At 60.7% G+C, this 17,455-nt stretch overlaps 4 protein-coding genes across 4 annotated transcripts; 1 reads left to right on the plus strand and 3 right to left on the minus strand.

Moving 5' to 3' along the window:
- Positions 1-17: 17 nt before the first annotated feature.
- Positions 18-13,942, minus strand: CDHC1B (cytoplasmic dynein heavy chain 1b). The gene is made up of 2 exons (XM_003057219.1): positions 13,163-13,942; positions 18-13,066 (listed from the first exon to the last, which is right to left on the minus strand). The coding sequence occupies exons 1-2, from the start codon at positions 13,489-13,491 to the stop codon at positions 118-120; spliced, it is 13,278 nt and encodes a 4,425-aa protein (XP_003057265.1). The 5' UTR covers positions 13,492-13,942; the 3' UTR covers positions 18-117.
- On the plus strand, positions 13,892-15,785 carry MICPUCDRAFT_38716 (p-type ATPase superfamily; the record flags this gene model as incomplete). Its single annotated transcript, XM_003056759.1, has 2 exons — positions 13,892-15,670; positions 15,696-15,785. 2 exons carry the CDS (start codon positions 13,892-13,894, stop codon positions 15,783-15,785), a joined length of 1,869 nt encoding a protein of 622 aa, XP_003056805.1.
- On the minus strand, positions 15,751-16,515 carry MICPUCDRAFT_62230 (uncharacterized protein; the record flags this gene model as incomplete). Its single annotated transcript, XM_003057220.1, has 1 exon — positions 15,751-16,515. The coding sequence occupies exon 1, from the start codon at positions 16,474-16,476 to the stop codon at positions 15,751-15,753; it is 726 nt and encodes a 241-aa protein (XP_003057266.1). The 5' UTR covers positions 16,477-16,515.
- MICPUCDRAFT_7535 (uncharacterized protein) lies at positions 16,485-17,093 on the minus strand (the record flags this gene model as incomplete). Its single annotated transcript, XM_003057221.2, has 1 exon — positions 16,485-17,093. A coding segment is annotated over one exon (609 nt), but the record flags the coding sequence as incomplete, so codon positions are not given.
- Positions 17,094-17,455: the final 362 nt, after the last annotated feature.

Here is a 17,455-nt window from a genome sequence, read left to right on the forward strand (position 1 = left end):
ACCGACTATGAGCGTTTGGTCTCTATGTCTAGATCTGAGGATTAAAAAATTCGAGAACAGCGCAGCAGAAAGAGCAGTGATGAAAAAACTGGAAGACTCTCTCGCCCCCCGCTCTTCTCAGGCGAGCGTCACCGCGACGCCGGCGAGGATCCATCTCGCGGATTCTTCGGAGTCGTACACCGGAAACTGCAGCTCCGCGATCGCCTTCTCGCGCTCCGGGGTGAGGTACAGCGGCACCCGCATCGGCGGCTCGTTCCCGCCCCCAGACGGTCCCGACGCGCTCGGGTGCCCGGGGACGAGCCACGACAACCTCGCCACCGGTAACCTCGCGAACGGCGCCGCGTCCGCGGCGGTGTCGCGCAGGCTCCTCCCGTCGAACACCGCGCCTTGCAACCGCAGTCCGTCCACGAACGCACCGGGAACGGACGCGGATTTCGCCGCGTCCCAGGACGTCACGAGCTCGAGCGAGTCGATCGCGACGCCAGCCTCTCGCGCGCTCTGCTGCCGCAACGCGTTTAAAAACGTCTCCGGGTGGAAAAAGTCCTCGAGCCGGACGGGCTTCGCGAGAAGTGCGCCTTGCTTGACGCGCTCCATCATCGCGCTGACCGCGACCATCCGACGCACGATAGCCTTACAATACTTCACCGGCTCCTCCGGTCCTTCCCATCGCTTCTCCCAACCCGGCGGGACGGTGTTGTTGAGAAGACACTTTCCCGCGGCGAAAATCGCGGGCGTGAGGAGCTCGGCGCCCTTCAAAACCGCCTTGAGCGTCGCGAGCGTCTTATCGACCTCGTCCACGGCGTTGTGACCGCGCGCCTTCTCGAGCTCCACGAACGCGTCCACCGGCGCTGCCTCGGACGGGCCGGGCGCGGAAGGCGCGGACATGATCCCCGGGTTCGCAGCCTTGAGCTTATCCCACGACCGCAACAACGGGCGCAAAGCCGCGGACCACGCGTCGCGGTCGAATCCGCTGCTCGCGCCAGAGGCGAGCACCATCGTGCGCAACGACGTGATCACGTTCTTACTGTTCGTCACCTGAACCATGCGGTCCACGTTCACGGGCAGGGAGAACAACGACGGCGAGTTCGCCTCGTCCAGCGCGGTCAACGTCGCGGTGAAGTCCGCGTGGTTCGTCGAGTTCGGCAAAGTGATGTTCGTCCCCGGCAGCGCCCGGACGCGCGATCCGCAAGCGCCAGTCATCTCGTCGCTAAAGAATTGCTTCAGGTACGTTCGCAACACGAGGATGTCGTAGTCGCTGTCCACCCGCCCGCCGTATATCGCGCGCTCTAACAGCCCGTGAAGCTGCGACCACTGCGGTTCCGCGCCGTTCCCGCACGCTTGGTCGATGATGTCCGCGCTGCTCCGCAAGTCGGCGAAGGAAAACTCGTAAAATTTCGACCACCCTTGCGGCACGTACGCGCGGCGCTCTTGAACGACCGCGTGGAACCACGCGAGCAGAAACAGGAGCTTAGCGCGCAGTGGGCTCCCGTCGGCGATGTACTGTTGCGACCACGTCTCGTACGTCCGGCTCACGTTGCGTTTCAACCCGGGCGGGGCTTCGTACGTGATCTTCAGGCAACCCTCCAGGAGCGACGACGGGAACTTCGCGTGCGCCTCGGACGTGAGGAACAGACGAAAGTCCGCGTGCGGTTTCAAGACGTAAATCTCCTTCTCGAGCGTGGGCAGCCACGCGACGACGAGATGGAGATTCTTAAGGCAGAGCCAGTCGCCGTCTCTCGCGCAATCCACGAGCAGCCGCATCGCCTCCTCGGCCTGCCCTTGCCCCATCGCGAGTTGATGGTACCGTCCGTTGCCTCGCGCTTTCAACGCGTGCTCTTCGAGCTCTTGGCTCGGATCCGACCCGGGGGTCACGATGAACAGCGCCGGAGAGGTGCAGCTCGCTTCCTCGCACACCCTCGAGAGCGAGAGCGGCGGCGGCGCGATCGACTCGACGCCGAGCTGGTCGCACACGAACGAAGTCATCGCGGACTCGAGGCGGTCCGGTCTCAGCGCCTGCACGAGGAGCAACCGCATGAACGGCTTGACGTCGATCCCGCGCTCGGGGACGCAGGTCTCCGCCGCGGGGGAACGCATCCATTCGCCCCACATCGCGCCGTCGTTGAATCCGTACTCGGTGACGACCGATGGGAACGCGGCGACGAGGTTCTCGTATCCCTTTGACGCTTCCGGGGATATCCAGTTCGGCGCCGCGCCGCGACCGGCGGCGGATCTCGACCCGTCGCCGGTGTCGAGGCCGAAATAATGGTTCCACTCCTCCGTGTCCGCGCGGTCGCGCGAGAGGTGCCTCGCGAAGTGCATTCCGAACGTGAGTCGGTCCACGTTGAAGATGCTTCGACTGACGTGACAGAACACGAGCTGAAGCAGCGCGTGCGACAGCACTTCGATCCGTTCGCGTAAGTTCGACGACGGCGCGCTGCCGCTCAGCGCAGATTTGAACAACGCGACGAAGGAGTTCAAGCTGAACTGGTACATGTTCGACAGCGCTCGAAGGTCTCGCGTGAGGAAAAACATCTTCGATCCTTGCTCCGCGATCGGACGGTACGCGTTTCGCTGCTCGTCGAGCGACTCTTGAAGCGACGTCGATTCCTCGAGCGATTCCTTGACGGTCGTTCCTTTCGCTTTCGTCTCGTCCAAGGAATCGATGAGTTGCTGGTTCTCGAGGATGTTCCCGGTCGAGGTCGCCAACGTGTGAAGTAACGTCTTCTCGAGACCCGCGAGCTGAACCTTTAAGTCTTCCTCGACCTGAAGCAAGTGACTCTTCTGTTTCTCGAGTTCGGGTTGCTCGTGCTGGATCACCAAGCCGAGCAACTGACCTTCGAGCCCAGAGCGCGTAACGGTGAAGTTCACCTCGGAAATCACAGAAGCCGCGGCCGGAGGAATAGTCGGGTAAGGGTTACGCGTCACCAGGTAGAGCCTGAAGGACTCGTTGTAATCGACCGTCTTGTCGCCGACTTGGACGACCCACCGAAGACCTTGACGTTCAAGGTCCTTGCGCACGATGCTGTACAGGATCGGTTCAATTTTGTCGACTTCCTCGATGACGAGCGTTTTACCGAAGCGGACGGCGAGTTCGAGCTTGTTGCTGAAACGTTTGTCGTGCATCGTCACCGTCTCCAGCGAGGCCTTTTCTTTCGCGCCCGCGTGATTTTTCAACCACTCGCTCGCTTTTGTGGACGGATCGATGATTAGCGGCGCTTGCACGGACTGCAAGATGACGATTGCGTTCTCCATTGACAGCCCGTCGCCCGGCAAACCCTCCGCTTTCCAGGTCAACATCTCGCTCTCGCTCGACATGAATCTCCTCAAGTCGAATCGTCCCACGCCTAGAATGGAAGTCCATTGCGTCATAGCGTCCTGTCTCTTATCTTCCGGAAGCGAAGGTAGGTACGTGATAAACCCTGCAGCGAGGAGGGAGTCGCGCGGCAGCGCCTGCGTCGTCGCGTCAATTGCGGACACTTGCTCCTCCCAACGAGCCTTCTCCCCTCCCAACTTACCAAGAAGTCTCTCCGCGGCTTCGAGTTGATCCTCCGCTTTCTTCAGGCTAAGCTTCAGCGACTCCGCCTCACCCGTGCGCCGTCCGAATTCGGCTTTCAAGTCGACCACCTCCTGATCAAGATCCACGAGGTCTCGCTCGCACTGCACGACGCGTTGCTTCGACCGTTCTAACGAGTCCACCAGGTCTTGCAAATCATCCTCGAGCGGTTTGATCTTCTCCAGAATGATCGAGTACTTCACGTTCGCCTTGACCCAGGCGGCGAGAGGCGCAGCAGCGACTGAAACGCGAAAGATGTTCGCGTGTTCGAATGACGCCGCCTTGTCTTGCAACAGCTTCTTCACCGCTTCGCGATTGCGCGGCGTGACTGTGCGCGCGTCAAAATCGATGATTTCGTCTTTAATTTTCGGCGTGAGGAATTTCTTCATCGTCGCCCAGCTCGTGTCCGTTTGTCCCATGAGGGTCAAGACACCTCCGAGGACGTCGTGGATCGCTTCCGGGGCGACGCGCAGCGACTTGATCTCGTTCAGGTTGTCGGATTTAATTTGCCCGACCGCCTTTCGAGCGGAGTCGATGACGGGCTGGATGTCCTTAAGCTCGTCCTCGATGCCCGCCTTGCGGCTGATGAGGACTTGCTCTTCCTGCCCGAGTTTCACCTGCAACGCTTCGACTTCTTTCTTGCGCTCACTCGCCGCGGACATGCTCACCGTGATTCGCTGGAGTGCTTCGTCCGCTTGCTCTTGCTTCTGCGCGAGGAGTTTCTGTTGCTCGACCGCCTGCGTCGAGAGCTCTGCGACTTTCCCGGCGGCTTCGTCGAGCTTCGACAAGCCCGCGGTGAGTCGCGTGCGTTGTTCCGTCTGCTCTTCGCGCTTCGCCTTGAAAATTCTCCGGTACTGGTTCACGAACGTGACGTACTGTCGCGGCGTGCCTCCGACGGTTTGTTGCACGGAAGCCATCTGTCGCACGATGTTTTCGTCGACGACGATTTCCTCCTCCTCTTCCTCCTCGTCATCGTTCGTGGGTTTGCTGAGCAACATGTGCGGCACCGCGAGCATCCCTTCTTCGCTCCACGTGTCCATCCAGTGCATGGAACACCGCGTGAAGAGCGCGGGATTGGACTCAGTCCGCGCCGCGTACTCGTCGTCCGCTGGATCCATGCTGAGAACGATGTGAATCCCCGCCTTGACACGCGCGGTGAAGAAATCGAACGAGCTCTGCATCGTCCCGACCGCGAGCATCTCCTCTTTCAGAGGACCGAGCATCTGATCGAGCTCGAGATTGGAGAAGAGTCCGGGGACCTCGCCGCTCGAGAGAAGCGAGTTCACCGTCTCCAGGATCGCGGGAGTCACGAGCTGATGGTCTTCGATGAACAGTACCGTCTCCTTATTCTCCACGCCAACCTCGGCTAACACGCGTTTCAGGTCCATCTTGAACGCGCGCTCGTCGTACGTCAGCGTCATCTTCGGACTAAAAAACTCAAAGTCGTGCATGAACGCGACGAGCGCGGCAGTGGACCTGCGACCGACACCTGATCGACCTGCCAAGAGTAAATGGCCGCCGGGCTGGCTGAGGACGCGGTTGAAACGCGCGAGGCGTTCGAGCACCTCGGGAAACAACAAAATGTTGAGCTCCTTCAGCTCGCGCTCGTACGACACGAGCTTCGATCGGACGTGGGATTCGAACCCCTTCGCCGGCATCGCGCCCATTTTAGACGCGACGCCGAGCGCGAGCGTGCGCTGGTCCGCGACCGCCCAGGTCGTGAAGACCCTTTCGGAGTTCTCGAGCGCGTCCACGCGCCAATATGCGCGAAACACGTTCGACACGAGCGTATCGAAATGCTTCCCCGCTTGCGCGCCGACGAGTCGGTCTTTAAACGTCCGGCCGGCTTCGTAATACAACGCCTGGACGAGATCTACGGTTTGCAGGTCGTATCGATGTAAAGCCTGAATCCACTCCGTGATCGTCCTCGGGGTGAACTTGTAGTGTCTGTGGTCGTCCGCGCTGAACGCCTCAGATACCTTTTCGTACACTTCAAGCACGGTGTCCGCGAGTTGCCGACGGAGCGCGTCTTTCGCATACTTCGTGTTCGCGACGAACTCGCCGAACATCCTTTCGTACACCTCAGACATTTGCTCGCGCGGAATATACGGCATGTACGCGATCCCCGCAATCGCTGTGAACCGCGACGTGATCGGATGCCTCCCTACCGTCGTCGCGGGGTTCATGCTGCACACGAACTGGATGTTCATCAGACCGATGAACTCCTGGGTGTCGTCGTAGAAGCCTTCGTACGTCAAGAGCTGCTGCAAAAACGCTATGAGCTGAATCGTGTCGTACTTGTCCGGTTTCGGGAGGTTGATGTCCTTCAAGTACAAAACGAGCCTCTCCGAGTCGCGAGGACGGAGCACCCTGTGAGCGACGCCGCTCGTGTTCTGAGGCTGCCCGCAACACTGTGCGAGCTTCTGGATCACGTTCGACGCGGTCGTCTGCGCGGAGCACGCGATCGTCGCGACGGAAGTCGATCGCAGTCGCGCGAAACAGTCGTCGAGCACCAGCGCTTTCCCACATCCCTCCGGCCCGACGAGCACAAACGGCTGACCCGATTCTAACCACGGCATGACCAGCGACTGCACTTGCGCAACCGCATCGACCATGACGACGCCGCGCCACTTCCCTTCCAGGATCCCAGCGGGGGGAGCTTCGGATCGGTCGATGGAAGAGGCGGCGACGTGAAGCAAGTCCTGCTCGCCGAGGAGTTTTGAAAGTTCGTTCAAAAAATCCTTCCTCGCTTTCGTCGCCATATTCGACGCGAGACCGCGGGCGAGACCACGCGCGAACGCGCGTCTGCTGTCCGCGCCCACGAGGTGACTGAGCGCGTTCTTGATCGTTCCGACCTTCGTCGTGCGCGTGGCGTTCGGGAGCTTCAACGCGCGAGACAGCGCCTTGAAGAAGTAGTCGTTGCACCAAGCTTCCAAGTGGCCGCGGATGTTCTCCGGCTGTTTCGCTAACCATCCCTTGACGATGAGCGAAGGGTCCACGGCTTCTTCGGACAGGAAAAGCATCGCGGTGCGAGATACCGTAGCTGGTGATGCAAACTTAAGATCGTCGCACTCGAAGATGAAGTTCACGTTGGATCCAAACTGAATGCGCTCGCCGGATGGGAGCGTTAAAAGGCGATTATCGTCCAACACGGAGTTGAGCGACTCGATCCACTCCGGGTCGACGTCGCCGTCGCAGATGATCCAGCTGTGCTGATCCAGTGATTCCTTCACGACTTGCCTCGCGGCATCCGTGAGCACGCCGTCGAACCACTCTCTTGTGTCCATGTCCATGTGACCCAACAACTGCTGGCGGTGGATCGCCTTCGGGTTCATGACGTGACGCTTCACCGGGCGGCCGAGTTTCTTGTACGCCCCTTCGAGAATTTGCCATAGCGTGGACTTGCCCGAGCCGGACGGGCCGACGATGATGATGCCAATGCGCTGCGAGCACGCGATGTGCAGCTGAAGAACCTTCTCCACTTGCGAGGGTACGTCTTCGTAGTGTTTTTCTGCGAGAACAAGTCGTATCGCGCCCTCTAATTCAGCGTCGCTCACGTCGGTCACCTTGACGCCTGGGTACACGTCGTTGAGCAATTCCGCGAATCGCCGCCCGTCCGTGAAGGTAAGCTTGGGAAGTGTAGTCACCCTGACCGCGCGAATGATGAGCTGCGACTCAAGTTCCGCGTCCACGGGTGGTCCGACGCCGGTGCTGGCAGCGGCGCGGGCGTCACGCAACAGCTTCCCGGCGATGCCGAGCACGGTCTTGAGGGCTCGGAGTCCCCAGTCGTAGTGTTGCTGTGGCGACAACAGCTGCTTGCTCAGAGAGAAGAGCGAGACGAGCTTACTCCCGAGCTGTCGCGCGGTCATGAATCCCTCGGCCAGAAGAATCACCTCCGCGATGAGCTCAAAGTTTGGCACCGTCATCGCCACGGAGCGGAAGAGCTGCTTGAGGTTATCAGGGAGCTTACTGCGCCCACCGTATCCCTTGCCTGCGGGGTTGAGCGTGACGAAGATGCCCGCGTCGTGGTTCAATTTAAAGTCCCGACCCATGAAATGCATCGCAGACTGTCGCGACTTGAGCGCCGCTTGAATCATCTGGATTTGTGACGACACCGCAGAAAGGACTTCCTCTTCGAGGCGGTTGAACTCGTCAAAGCAACCCCACGCGCCGCACTTCAGAAGACCCGTGAAGATGCGTCCCATGGACTTGAAATCGAACTCTTCGTCGCAGTTGAACACGAGGACTTGTCGACCCATCGCCTGCCCTAAAGCCTTGACGGACTCTGTTTTACCCGTACCCGCGGGGCCGTAAGGATTCCCGCCGTAACCCAAGTGCATCCCTTGAGTCAGCGTGAGGTAACACTTGTCCGTGAGAGGCGTGTACACGAGTCGCGGCGCGTTGCCTTGGTATTCGTAGCTGTACGAGAACAACCCATTATCCATCCGCACCGCGACTTCTCCGCCGCGTCCGCGCTCGTAATACCTGAGCTGTCGCTGCCAACACCACTGACCTACGTCTTGGCACCGATCCTTCCGCAGCTGATCCACGACGTCGATGGAGTGAATGAGATCCATCACCAAGCTCTGCACCTTCAGCTGCATGACGCGCATGCCTTCGAGGTCGAATGACGTGTACTCTTGCAGCTGCTGTCCGAGCTCGCTCGAGAGATCGCGAAGACTCCCGCGTGAAATCGCGGACTCTGCCTTGCGCGAGAAGTGGACTTGCTCCGCGAGGCTCAAAACTTGCGACGGAAACGCTTCGTAATCCTTCGTCGAGAGGCACTGGACGAGCATGTTACTGAGCGAGTTGACCATGCCATCCGCGATATCCGCGAGCCAAACTTCTACAGCCTCGCTGACGACGACGGGTTTGAGCAGCGGCACGACCTCGCCTTCGATGGATTTCATCGCCGTGATGCTCCCTGCGCCTTCGGTGAACACGACGGAGTGTATGCCGGCGAAGAGTTTCTTCAGATGCGCTTGGATCACCTCCGGATTCTTCGCCTGTCCTAAGATTTCTAAGAGGTCGTCGTCGCCGATGAAGTAGAATCGCGGCAGCATCGAGCGTTTCTCTTCGAGGTATTCCGCCAGCGCTTTCTGGCACATGTCGAGTTGCGTGGAAATTTCGCTGAGGTGACTATCACGCATGCGGTACTGCGCGAAAGCCTTCACGAGCGGGTTGACGCTAATCGCTTGCATAATGGTCTGGAAGTCTTCGTCCACGCGCCGGAACCGCTGTTGTTCGTGCGGGAGCGCACCGCGCGCGAATATAGGCTTTAAATAGAGCCACTTTCGCTGGATAGCGTTCATGTGCGTCAGTCGGTCGGACAACGTCGCCATCATGGTCTCCCAGACGCTCGTTTCTTCCCTGAACGGCCCAAAGAACGGCGAGTCTTTCAGCGACGACACGAGGTTCTGGTTGTCCGCGACCTCGGTGAACAGGTCCTTCCACTCTTTGATGAGCGATACGATCCCGCCCTTAGGACCTTGCATCGTGTGACTGATGAGCGAAAAGTTACGATCGAGGCCCCAGACTTTCAGCTGATGCAGCGCCTCGCGCAGTGTAACCTCGCCTTGCGCTTGCGAGTGCAACGTTTTCAGTTCGTCCGCTTTTTCAATCAAAAGGTCGGCTTTGTCGAGGAAGTGTTGGAGCGTCAAGTTTTCGCGCGTCACCGCCTCCGGGCCCTTTGTCGGAAATCTAAGAATCGAGAAGAGCTGCGCCCAGTGCGAGCTCTCCCATCCTTCACCGCGGCAAAATTTCAGACCCGGGAGCGCCCGTTTATACTCGTCGATTTGCTCGAGCAGCAACACCGCGATGGCGTCTTTGGACTCGCTCTCGCGCACGCGCTCTCCCCACTTCGCCATGAAGTCGTCGAGCTCGTATAGCCTACCGCGGATCGAAATCCAGTCTCGGTTCGAGAGTCCGTTGCGTTCGTTGATGAACTCGCCGAAGCGACCCCACGCAGTCTTTGTGGATTCGATATCCACGGCGACGTCGTCGAGAATAGAAAACTTTGGCCTCGGCATATTGAAGTGCTCGCAGTCCAAGCACAGCTTGTTCCCGTCCTCTCGAAGCTCTTGCAGCGCACGGTAGTCGTCCTCGAGCTTGCCGTTGATCAACGAAGGATCTCCCGATGGCATGCCCTTCGGCTTGAACTCGTGCCATCGCGCGCTGAACGCTTCCGCTTTGGACTCGAACTCCGCGATTTTCGCGAGAATCACGCCCTTGAGGTTTTCCTTTTGCATCTCCAGGTTCGTCTCCATCTGTCCCAGCTTCGTCGAGAGGTTCTCCCACTCCGAATCCAACGAAGAGAAGTCCATCGCCGCCGCCATGTGTGCGCCCGTGCCGCCGGACTGTTTCAGGAGCTTCGCGAGATCGCCGACTTGCCATCGTAATTTTGACATGCGCCCGGAGAACTCCGCCATCAGCTTTTGCGCTTCAATTCGTAAGTTTCCAATTTCCTCAACCGTCTGCGCGTTCGTGTCTAGCACAATCTTGCCGGACGCGATGAACGCCTCCATCTCTTCCTTCGAGCGCAGGACTTTCCGCTGTAAGCATCCGGACAGCGCGTCCTGCAGCTCTTTTATCTGCTTCTCCACCGCCGACTTGAGCGGTATGCACGAAATCGTGTAGCAGTCGACTTTAATCTCCAATGGAATGCGGTCCGCTTGTTTCATCGCCGTCTTCACGAGCGTGTATCCTTCCTCGAAGTCTTTTGAGTCCGCGTATTGCGTCTCGACAAACGAATCGAGGTCGACGGTACCGAGCGCGACCCAGTCCGCGTATTTTTTTTGCTCGTCCGCGAGTTTGACGAAGAGCGCTTCGGTTTTTTCGTACACCTTCGCGCACCCGGCGGCGCCGACCTGCGAGTCCATCATCCCGCGGAAGAACCCCGCTTTTTCGCTCGCGTCGCTGACGCCTTTGAAGACGAGGGGGAGGTTCAGGAAGTCTTTCACCTGCTTGTAGTGCGCGGTGCGAATCTCCTCAAGTGGCGGGTCGAACTGAAGCTTGCGTTGCTTGAACACGAGGTTGACGGTGACCTGCGGCAACATCTCGTTCAACGTCTCGAGCCCGCGGTGGTACTGGTACTCCAGCGCCTTGTACAGCTGGTGGTCCCAGTGCACCCTCCACGCGCCTTGCAAATCTTTACGGAACTCCGTCTCGAGGTTCAGAAATATCGCTCTGAGCTCTTTTACCGCTCGCTTCCACGCCTCTTTTTGTCGAACGAGGTCCATGGCGAACAACGCGCACACCTTTTCCGCGAGCGTCCGGTGCCACTTTCGAAGCCGGCGGTTCTTGTCCGTTAAAACCCCGGCGACGCCTTGGAGTTTACCGATGTACTTCTCCAGCGCGGTCGGGTTGTTCCACGTGATGACCTTTCCGAGGCCGTCCTTTGGGTTCGTTAAGACGCTCTCGAACTTGACCGCGTCGTCGAGCATCATCGGCTTCTGGCACGTGATCATCTCAGACGCGATGTTGTTGTAAAAGTTCGCGACTTGGCGCAAGACCATGCCGTGTCGGTAAAATTTCCTCGCCGTGTCCGCCTCCGCGGCGATGTCCCTTCGTATCGTGAACCCCAGCGCGGAGAGCTGTCTGACCTCGCGCAGCAGGCTGACGAGTTCGGAGTTGTAGTGCAGTTTCACGTGACCCGTGGAGGACGAGTCGAGGTCCATCAACTTCGATCCAAGGTCGAGCTTGAAGTAGTCGAGGCGAGAGATGATACCCTCTTGCCACTCATCGAAGAGGTTTTTCTTGAGTAGCCTTATGTCGCGGTGCAACTCCTTAGACTCGCGCATCAGCTCTATGCCTTGTTGCCCCGCGGCGTCCTGCTTCGCATCTCGCAGTCGGTTTCCGCTCTTATCGTGCGACACGACCACGAGCGCGCCGCACACCTCTTCGGCGACGGCGACGCGCTCCAACGCTTGCACGGTCCACACAACCGCATCGACGACTTCGGTCGTGTTTCGTCCTACCCTCGCTGCGGCTTTTCCGCTCTGCCCGTACCTGAGCAGCGCGTTCGCTCGCTTATCGCAGTCACTTTTTATCGTAGACAGAAACTGCTCGACCGTGTCCGCGAGCTGTTTTCGTTCACCAGCGAGCGCGTTCGCGACCGCCGGCCGTCGAAGGAGCTCTGCGTACCGAGCAACCTCTCGTAATACCTGGTGCGGTTGCGCCATCGCGGCGCTGCGCTCGTCCCCGTGCTTCTTCACCGCGGATGCCAAGGAAGGGAGAAGTCTCGCGCCGAAGTGTTCCCGCAGCTTCTGCGACATCCTGTCCTCGATCGGACGCATGCGTTCGTCGTAGTCGCTGCACGCGGCTTGCCACGTCGCCTCCGTAAAGTCGCTCACTCGAAGAGGGTCGATCCCGTTGAACGGGCCGAACACCTCGGAAAGCGTCAGCGATCTCGATTCCTCGGACGTGAGAAGCTTTTCGAGCTCCGCTTGCGCTTCTCGCATCTTGAAAACCTCGTCCAAACGCTCGCGCGCTTTCACGATCGTGGCGTCCGCGAACGCGGGACCGGTCCACGCGCCCTGCCACGTCATCGACGTCAACTCGTTCGCGGTCTTCTCCCACTTCGCGAGTAGCCGGTGACCGAACCGCAACGTCCCTTCCACGGTCTTGAACGAATCGCTCCACACGTTCACGTCTCGAAGCTTGCGTTGCACGTGCGCGACGAGGGACGAGCCGATGAGTTTCATCAAGTGCTCCGCGCGTCGCTGCGGAAACGCTCGTTTCCCGCGCTCGTCCGGTATTCCCCACGCGACGTCTAAGCAGTCGTAGCACGTGTCCACGAGCTCGAGGGCTTCCTCGTCCGGCAGCGCGTTTAATCTCTCGAAGCGCTCTTTCATCGGTTCGAACGCGCGATACATCTCGTTCGCTCGCGCTTTAAGCTTCGGTCCCGCCTTTCGCGCGAACGCGATCTCGCTCCAGAGCTTGAACTCGTCCAGCGGCGACGCGATCCCGACGAGCGGCGCGTCCCCGGGGTCGACGCTCGCGTCCTTCGACCCGCCCGTGAGCCGCAGGACGTTACCCAGCCCCGCCTCGAGCTCCGCGACCAAGCTCATGAGCTTGGAGTCGATCATTCCACCTCGCGTTCCCTCGCTCAGCAGCGGACCGTACACGGAGTGCAGCTGATGGTACAGCGACTCCACGGGCGAGTGCGAGATGGTCGAGACGTTCACCGACCCCGGGACGTCGGAAGCCGTGAGCGCCCTCGGGACGAGCTTCGTGAGGACGACCTGGCACGCGGACGACGTGTCGAACGACACGACGTTCCCGCACCGGACGTCCCCGCCCGCGTACGACGTCGCTTGGAACACCGTCGTTGTCGGGTCGTCCAGGAACGCTCGCATCGCGCCGTCCTCGTCCGAGGCGAGGCGCGCGTACAGCGCGTCGCGCGTGGACGCCGTCGACACGGCATCGAGCACGGTGTTCAGGACGAACTCCGCCCTCACGTCGCCCATGTCGATACGACCGTCGCGGACCGCGCACGCCACCTCGCGCCGTCCGCTGTGACGGGCCGCGCGCGACAGCGTTGACGTCATTTTCAAAACTTATTGTTGTTGACATGACTGAGTTGACATCGACGTCGCCGCTGCCGCGCACTCGACGACGGCGCGAGGGTTCGTGCACGCCTCCGCGAAAATGGCGTTCGACCTGGAGGCGAAGGCGCTGGAGGAGTGCATCACGGACAGAGACAAAGTGTTCGTGACGACCGCCGGGGGCGTCGACGGCCTCGCGGAGAAGCTCGGGTCGAATCTGAAGCTCGGGCTCTCGGGAAGCGCGTTGACGGACGAGGCGTTGGATGCGCGCAAAGCGGCGTACGGGACGAACACGTTCGAGTACCCGCCGCCGAAATCGTTCTTGTGCCTGTGCCGCGAAGCCCTGAACGACATCACCGTGCAGATCCTATGCTTCGCCGCGGTCGTCAGCATGATCGTCGGCACCGCGGTCACGGAGGAGCGCGAGCACTACGCATATTTAGAAGCCATCGCGATCATCCTCGTCGTCTTCGTCGTCGTCTTCCTGCAAGCGTACATCGACTTCTCAAAAGAGAAGAAGTTCAGGGCGCTCAACAGCGTGAAGGATAACTACACCGTGAAGGTCGTCAGAGGCGGCGAGGTCGTCGCGGTCACCGCGGGCGAGATTCTCGTGGGCGACCTCGTCGAGCTCGCGGCTGGGGACAAAGTCCCCGCGGACGGCGTCTTCGTCGAGGGGAGCAAGTTCAAAGCGAACGAGTCCGCGATGACGGGAGAGCCCATCGACATCGCCAAAGACCGCGAAAAAGACCCGTTCGTACTGTCCGGGACGTCCATCTCCGAGGGCTCCGGGCGAATGATCGTCGTCGCGGTGGGCGCGAACTCGCAGTGGGGCGTGATCCTGAAGACGCTCATCGTCGAGCCGAACAGCACGCCGCTGCAAGACAGGCTCGACGTTCTCGTCGTGACGATCGGTAATTTTGGCATCGGCGCGGCGATCCTGACGTTCGTCGTCTCGATGATTCGCTGGACCTCGGAGGGCGCGAGCGGCGAAGGATGGGACGGCACGAAGGTGTTGCAGTACCTCATCAACAGCATCACGATCGTCGTCGTCGCGATCCCGGAGGGGCTCCCTCTCGCGATCACCCTAGGCCTCGCGTTCGCGATGCGCAAGATGATGCAAGATCAGAACCTCGTGCGCAGGCTCGAGGCGTGCGAGACCATGGGCAGCGCGACGCAGCTCAACGCGGACAAGACCGGGACGTTGACGCAGAACCGCATGACCGTCACGGACGCGTACCTCGGCGGGAAACAATACGGCGAAGGCGACGTGCCTCCCTCGGACGTCTCCGACGCGTTCGCGTCGATGCTCGCGGAGAGCATCTGCGTCAACTCGGACGCGAACCTCGCGATGAACGAGAACGGGACGGTCGACCACATCGGCTCGAAAACCGAGTGCGCGCTTCTGCAGCTCGTCGAGGACCTCAGAACCGCGGGTAAGGGCAACCTCGAAGAGTCCGACGGGTTCGCGTACTACCGAGGACGCGAGAAGCACAAGGTCGAGCAGCGGTACCACTTCACGTCCGCGAGGAAACGCATGAGCACCGCGATCGGGATGCATCACTCTGGCTCGACGCAAGGCACGCGCCTGCACTGCAAAGGCGCGTCCGAGATCGTCGTGAAGCTCTGCACGAAACAGATGATGGCAGACGGAACCGTGGAGCCTTTCGGCGCGGACGACCTTAAAAGCGCCGAGGAAGCGATCACGCAGATGGCCTCTCGCGGTCTGCGCACGCTCTGCATCGCGTATTCAGAAATGCAAGTCGATCCGTCCACGCTCGACCCCGAGAGACCTCCCGAGGAGAACCTGACGTTGATCGGGATCGCCGGGATCAAGGATCCGATCCGACCGGAAACCGCGGAGGCAGTCGCGCTGCTGCGGAACGCAGGCGTGACCGTTCGCATGGTTACCGGAGACAACGCGCTCACCGCAGAGGCGATCGCGCGCGAGGCTGGAATTCTCGTCGACGGCGACGACGGGCTCATCCTGGAAGGCCCGGTGTTTCGCAAGATGAGCAGAGCGGAGCAAGAGGCGGTCGCGGTGAAGATCAAAGTGCTCGCGCGTTCGTCCCCGTCCGACAAGCTGATGTTGTGCGAGGTGCAAAAGGCCTTGGGCGAGGTCGTCGCCGTCACCGGCGACGGCACGAACGACGCGCCCGCGCTCAAGGAAGCCGACGTCGGGTTCGCGCTCGGCATCGCGGGCACGGAGATCGCGAAAGAGGCGTGCGATATCGTCATCTTGGACGACAATATTCGGTCCATGGCGAAGGCGGTGCTCTGGGGCAGGAACGTCTTCATGTCGATCCGGAAGTTCTTGCAGTTTCAGCTCGTCGTGAACGTCGTCGCGGTGACGCTGAACTTTTTCTCCGCGTGCTACGGCCTCGAAGAACTCCCGCTCGGTCCGGTGCCGCTCCTGTGGGTGAACATGATAATGGACAGCATGGGCGCGCTCGCGCTCGCGACGGAGCCGCCGTCGCCGGACTTGATGAAACGCCAACCCTTCGGAAGGAGCGCGCCGCTCGTGAACCAGGAGATGTGGAGGAACATCTGCGTCCAGGCCTTCTACCAATTCCTCGTGTGTCTCATCTTGCTGTTCGCAGGGAAGGAGATGCTGGGGATCGACGTCGACGACGGAGACTCCGAACACCAAACGCTTCAGCTCAACTCCGTCATCTTCAACACGTTCGTGATGATGCAGATATTCAACGAGATCAACTCACGCAAGATCGCCGACTTTAACATCCTGGACAACATCCAAAATTCGCCAATCTTCTGCGGCATCATCATCGTCACGTTCTTGACGCAGGTGGCGCTCATCGAGGGCGTCGGGCGCACCGTCGTCGGTCCCGCGATCGGTTTCATGAACCTGACCACCGCGGAATGGTTCTGCTCCATCGGGTTCGGGTTCGGTTCGATCCCCGTCGGTTTCTTGATGCGCGTCTTACCGCTGAAGTACTTCCCCGGGACGACGGACGAGGCCGCGGGCGCCGCGGCGCAAGAGAAAGCGCTCGCTGCAATCGCCGCCGCGAACTTAGAGATCGACAGAGCCGCCGCGGAGAATGTCACGCTCGTCGATGAGACGGTGGCGAAGAAGCGGTGGAAAAGAGCTCGAGCGTTTGCGAACGCGTACGCTGCCCTCACGTCTCCTGTGACGCAGAAGCTCGTGAACTCGGGCGCACGCGCGAGAGGACACACGCCGACGCGGACGAGAAGCAACGTCGAGGGAGACGACTTAGGTTTAGGGGTCGGCAGTGGGATATCCGAATCTGGGACGACGGTGAAGGACGCGACGGAGACGGAGGACCGCCTTCGCGGAGAGACGGCGGTCAAGTTCAAGGGCTTTGGGAAGGAATAACGAAAGAACGGCGTGACGCAATACATCGCTACGTTTAATATTCCGAAAAGTTAGAATGTCCCGACGCTTTCGCGTGCTCCAGCGCTTCCTTCTCGCCTTTCAGGCCTTTCTGACAGACTAAACACCGAAGCGTGAAATTCGCGGTGTCCGTAAACTGCCTCGCCGCGTGCGCTTCGTTCACGACCTTCGAGGCTTTGCGCCCCGCCGCGTCCGCGGCGGGACCTCGCGACGGGAACATCGTGATGTCCATGTCGTGCGGCGCGCCCTCGTACGTCAAAACCATCGCATCGTAGTGGAGACCATCGTACAGTAGCATGACGCGTTCGGGATATCCCTCGCCCTGGCCGTACACGTCGCACCTCTTGGTTTGTATATCATACGCCGCGATCTCGCGCTTGAAGTGTTTCGCGAGTATGGAGAGCTCGACCGCGCCGCCCCAGTGGTTCGATTCGAGGATCCAGCGGCAGTACTCCGCGTTGGGTTTCCCTAAGAACCCGTCGTTGTACGTGAATGCGTCACCAGACACGACGTCCGCGATGACCTTCCTCAGCGCCGGCGCGTCGCGCAGCGAACGGTTCATGACGTACCCCACGGCGTTGAACAGGCACGAGTTGTCGCTGTCGATGACCCGCCGCGTCGCGACGGTGCCGTCGTCGTCCTCGCGCGACGCGCCGTCGCCGCGCGAGGACGGCGCGTCGTTCCCCGCGTCCACGCGCGCGGACTTCGCGGGGGGGTGCGCGTCGTCCAACGACGCCGCTATCGCGCGCGCGAGCGCCTCGTCCTCGTCCTCCGCGGTCGTCGCGTTCGAACCCGCGCCCGCGCCGGGGGTGGGTGCCGCGGCCGCGGGCGCCGCCGCGGCCGCGGACGCGCGCACGGTGACGCTCTCGCCGTTCGCGATGCCGACGGAGGAACAGCTCGCGGCGTCCCCGTCCGCGGGCGCGAGCGGCTTCGGTGGGAACCCGCACAGGAGCTCCTGCCGAGACGGCTCGATGGCGGTCTTCTCGT

This window comes from Micromonas pusilla, assembly GCF_000151265.4.
Source record: "Micromonas pusilla CCMP1545 genomic scaffold MICPUCscaffold_3, whole genome shotgun sequence".
Lineage (NCBI taxonomy): Eukaryota > Viridiplantae > Chlorophyta > Mamiellophyceae > Mamiellales > Mamiellaceae > Micromonas > Micromonas pusilla.

What these genes read in the sequence shown, in the direction of transcription:
- CDHC1B (XM_003057219.1), bottom strand. Translation starts at nt 13,491, where the DNA reads ATGCTGACGACCGCGGCGAAGCATAGGATCTGCACGGTGATGTCGTTC. An exon ending in AACCCTCGCGCCGTCGTCGA is followed by an intron (nt 13,067 to 13,162) that starts GTGCGCGGCAGC and finishes GGCCCGTCACAG; the next exon opens with CGGACGGCGCGAGGTGGCGT.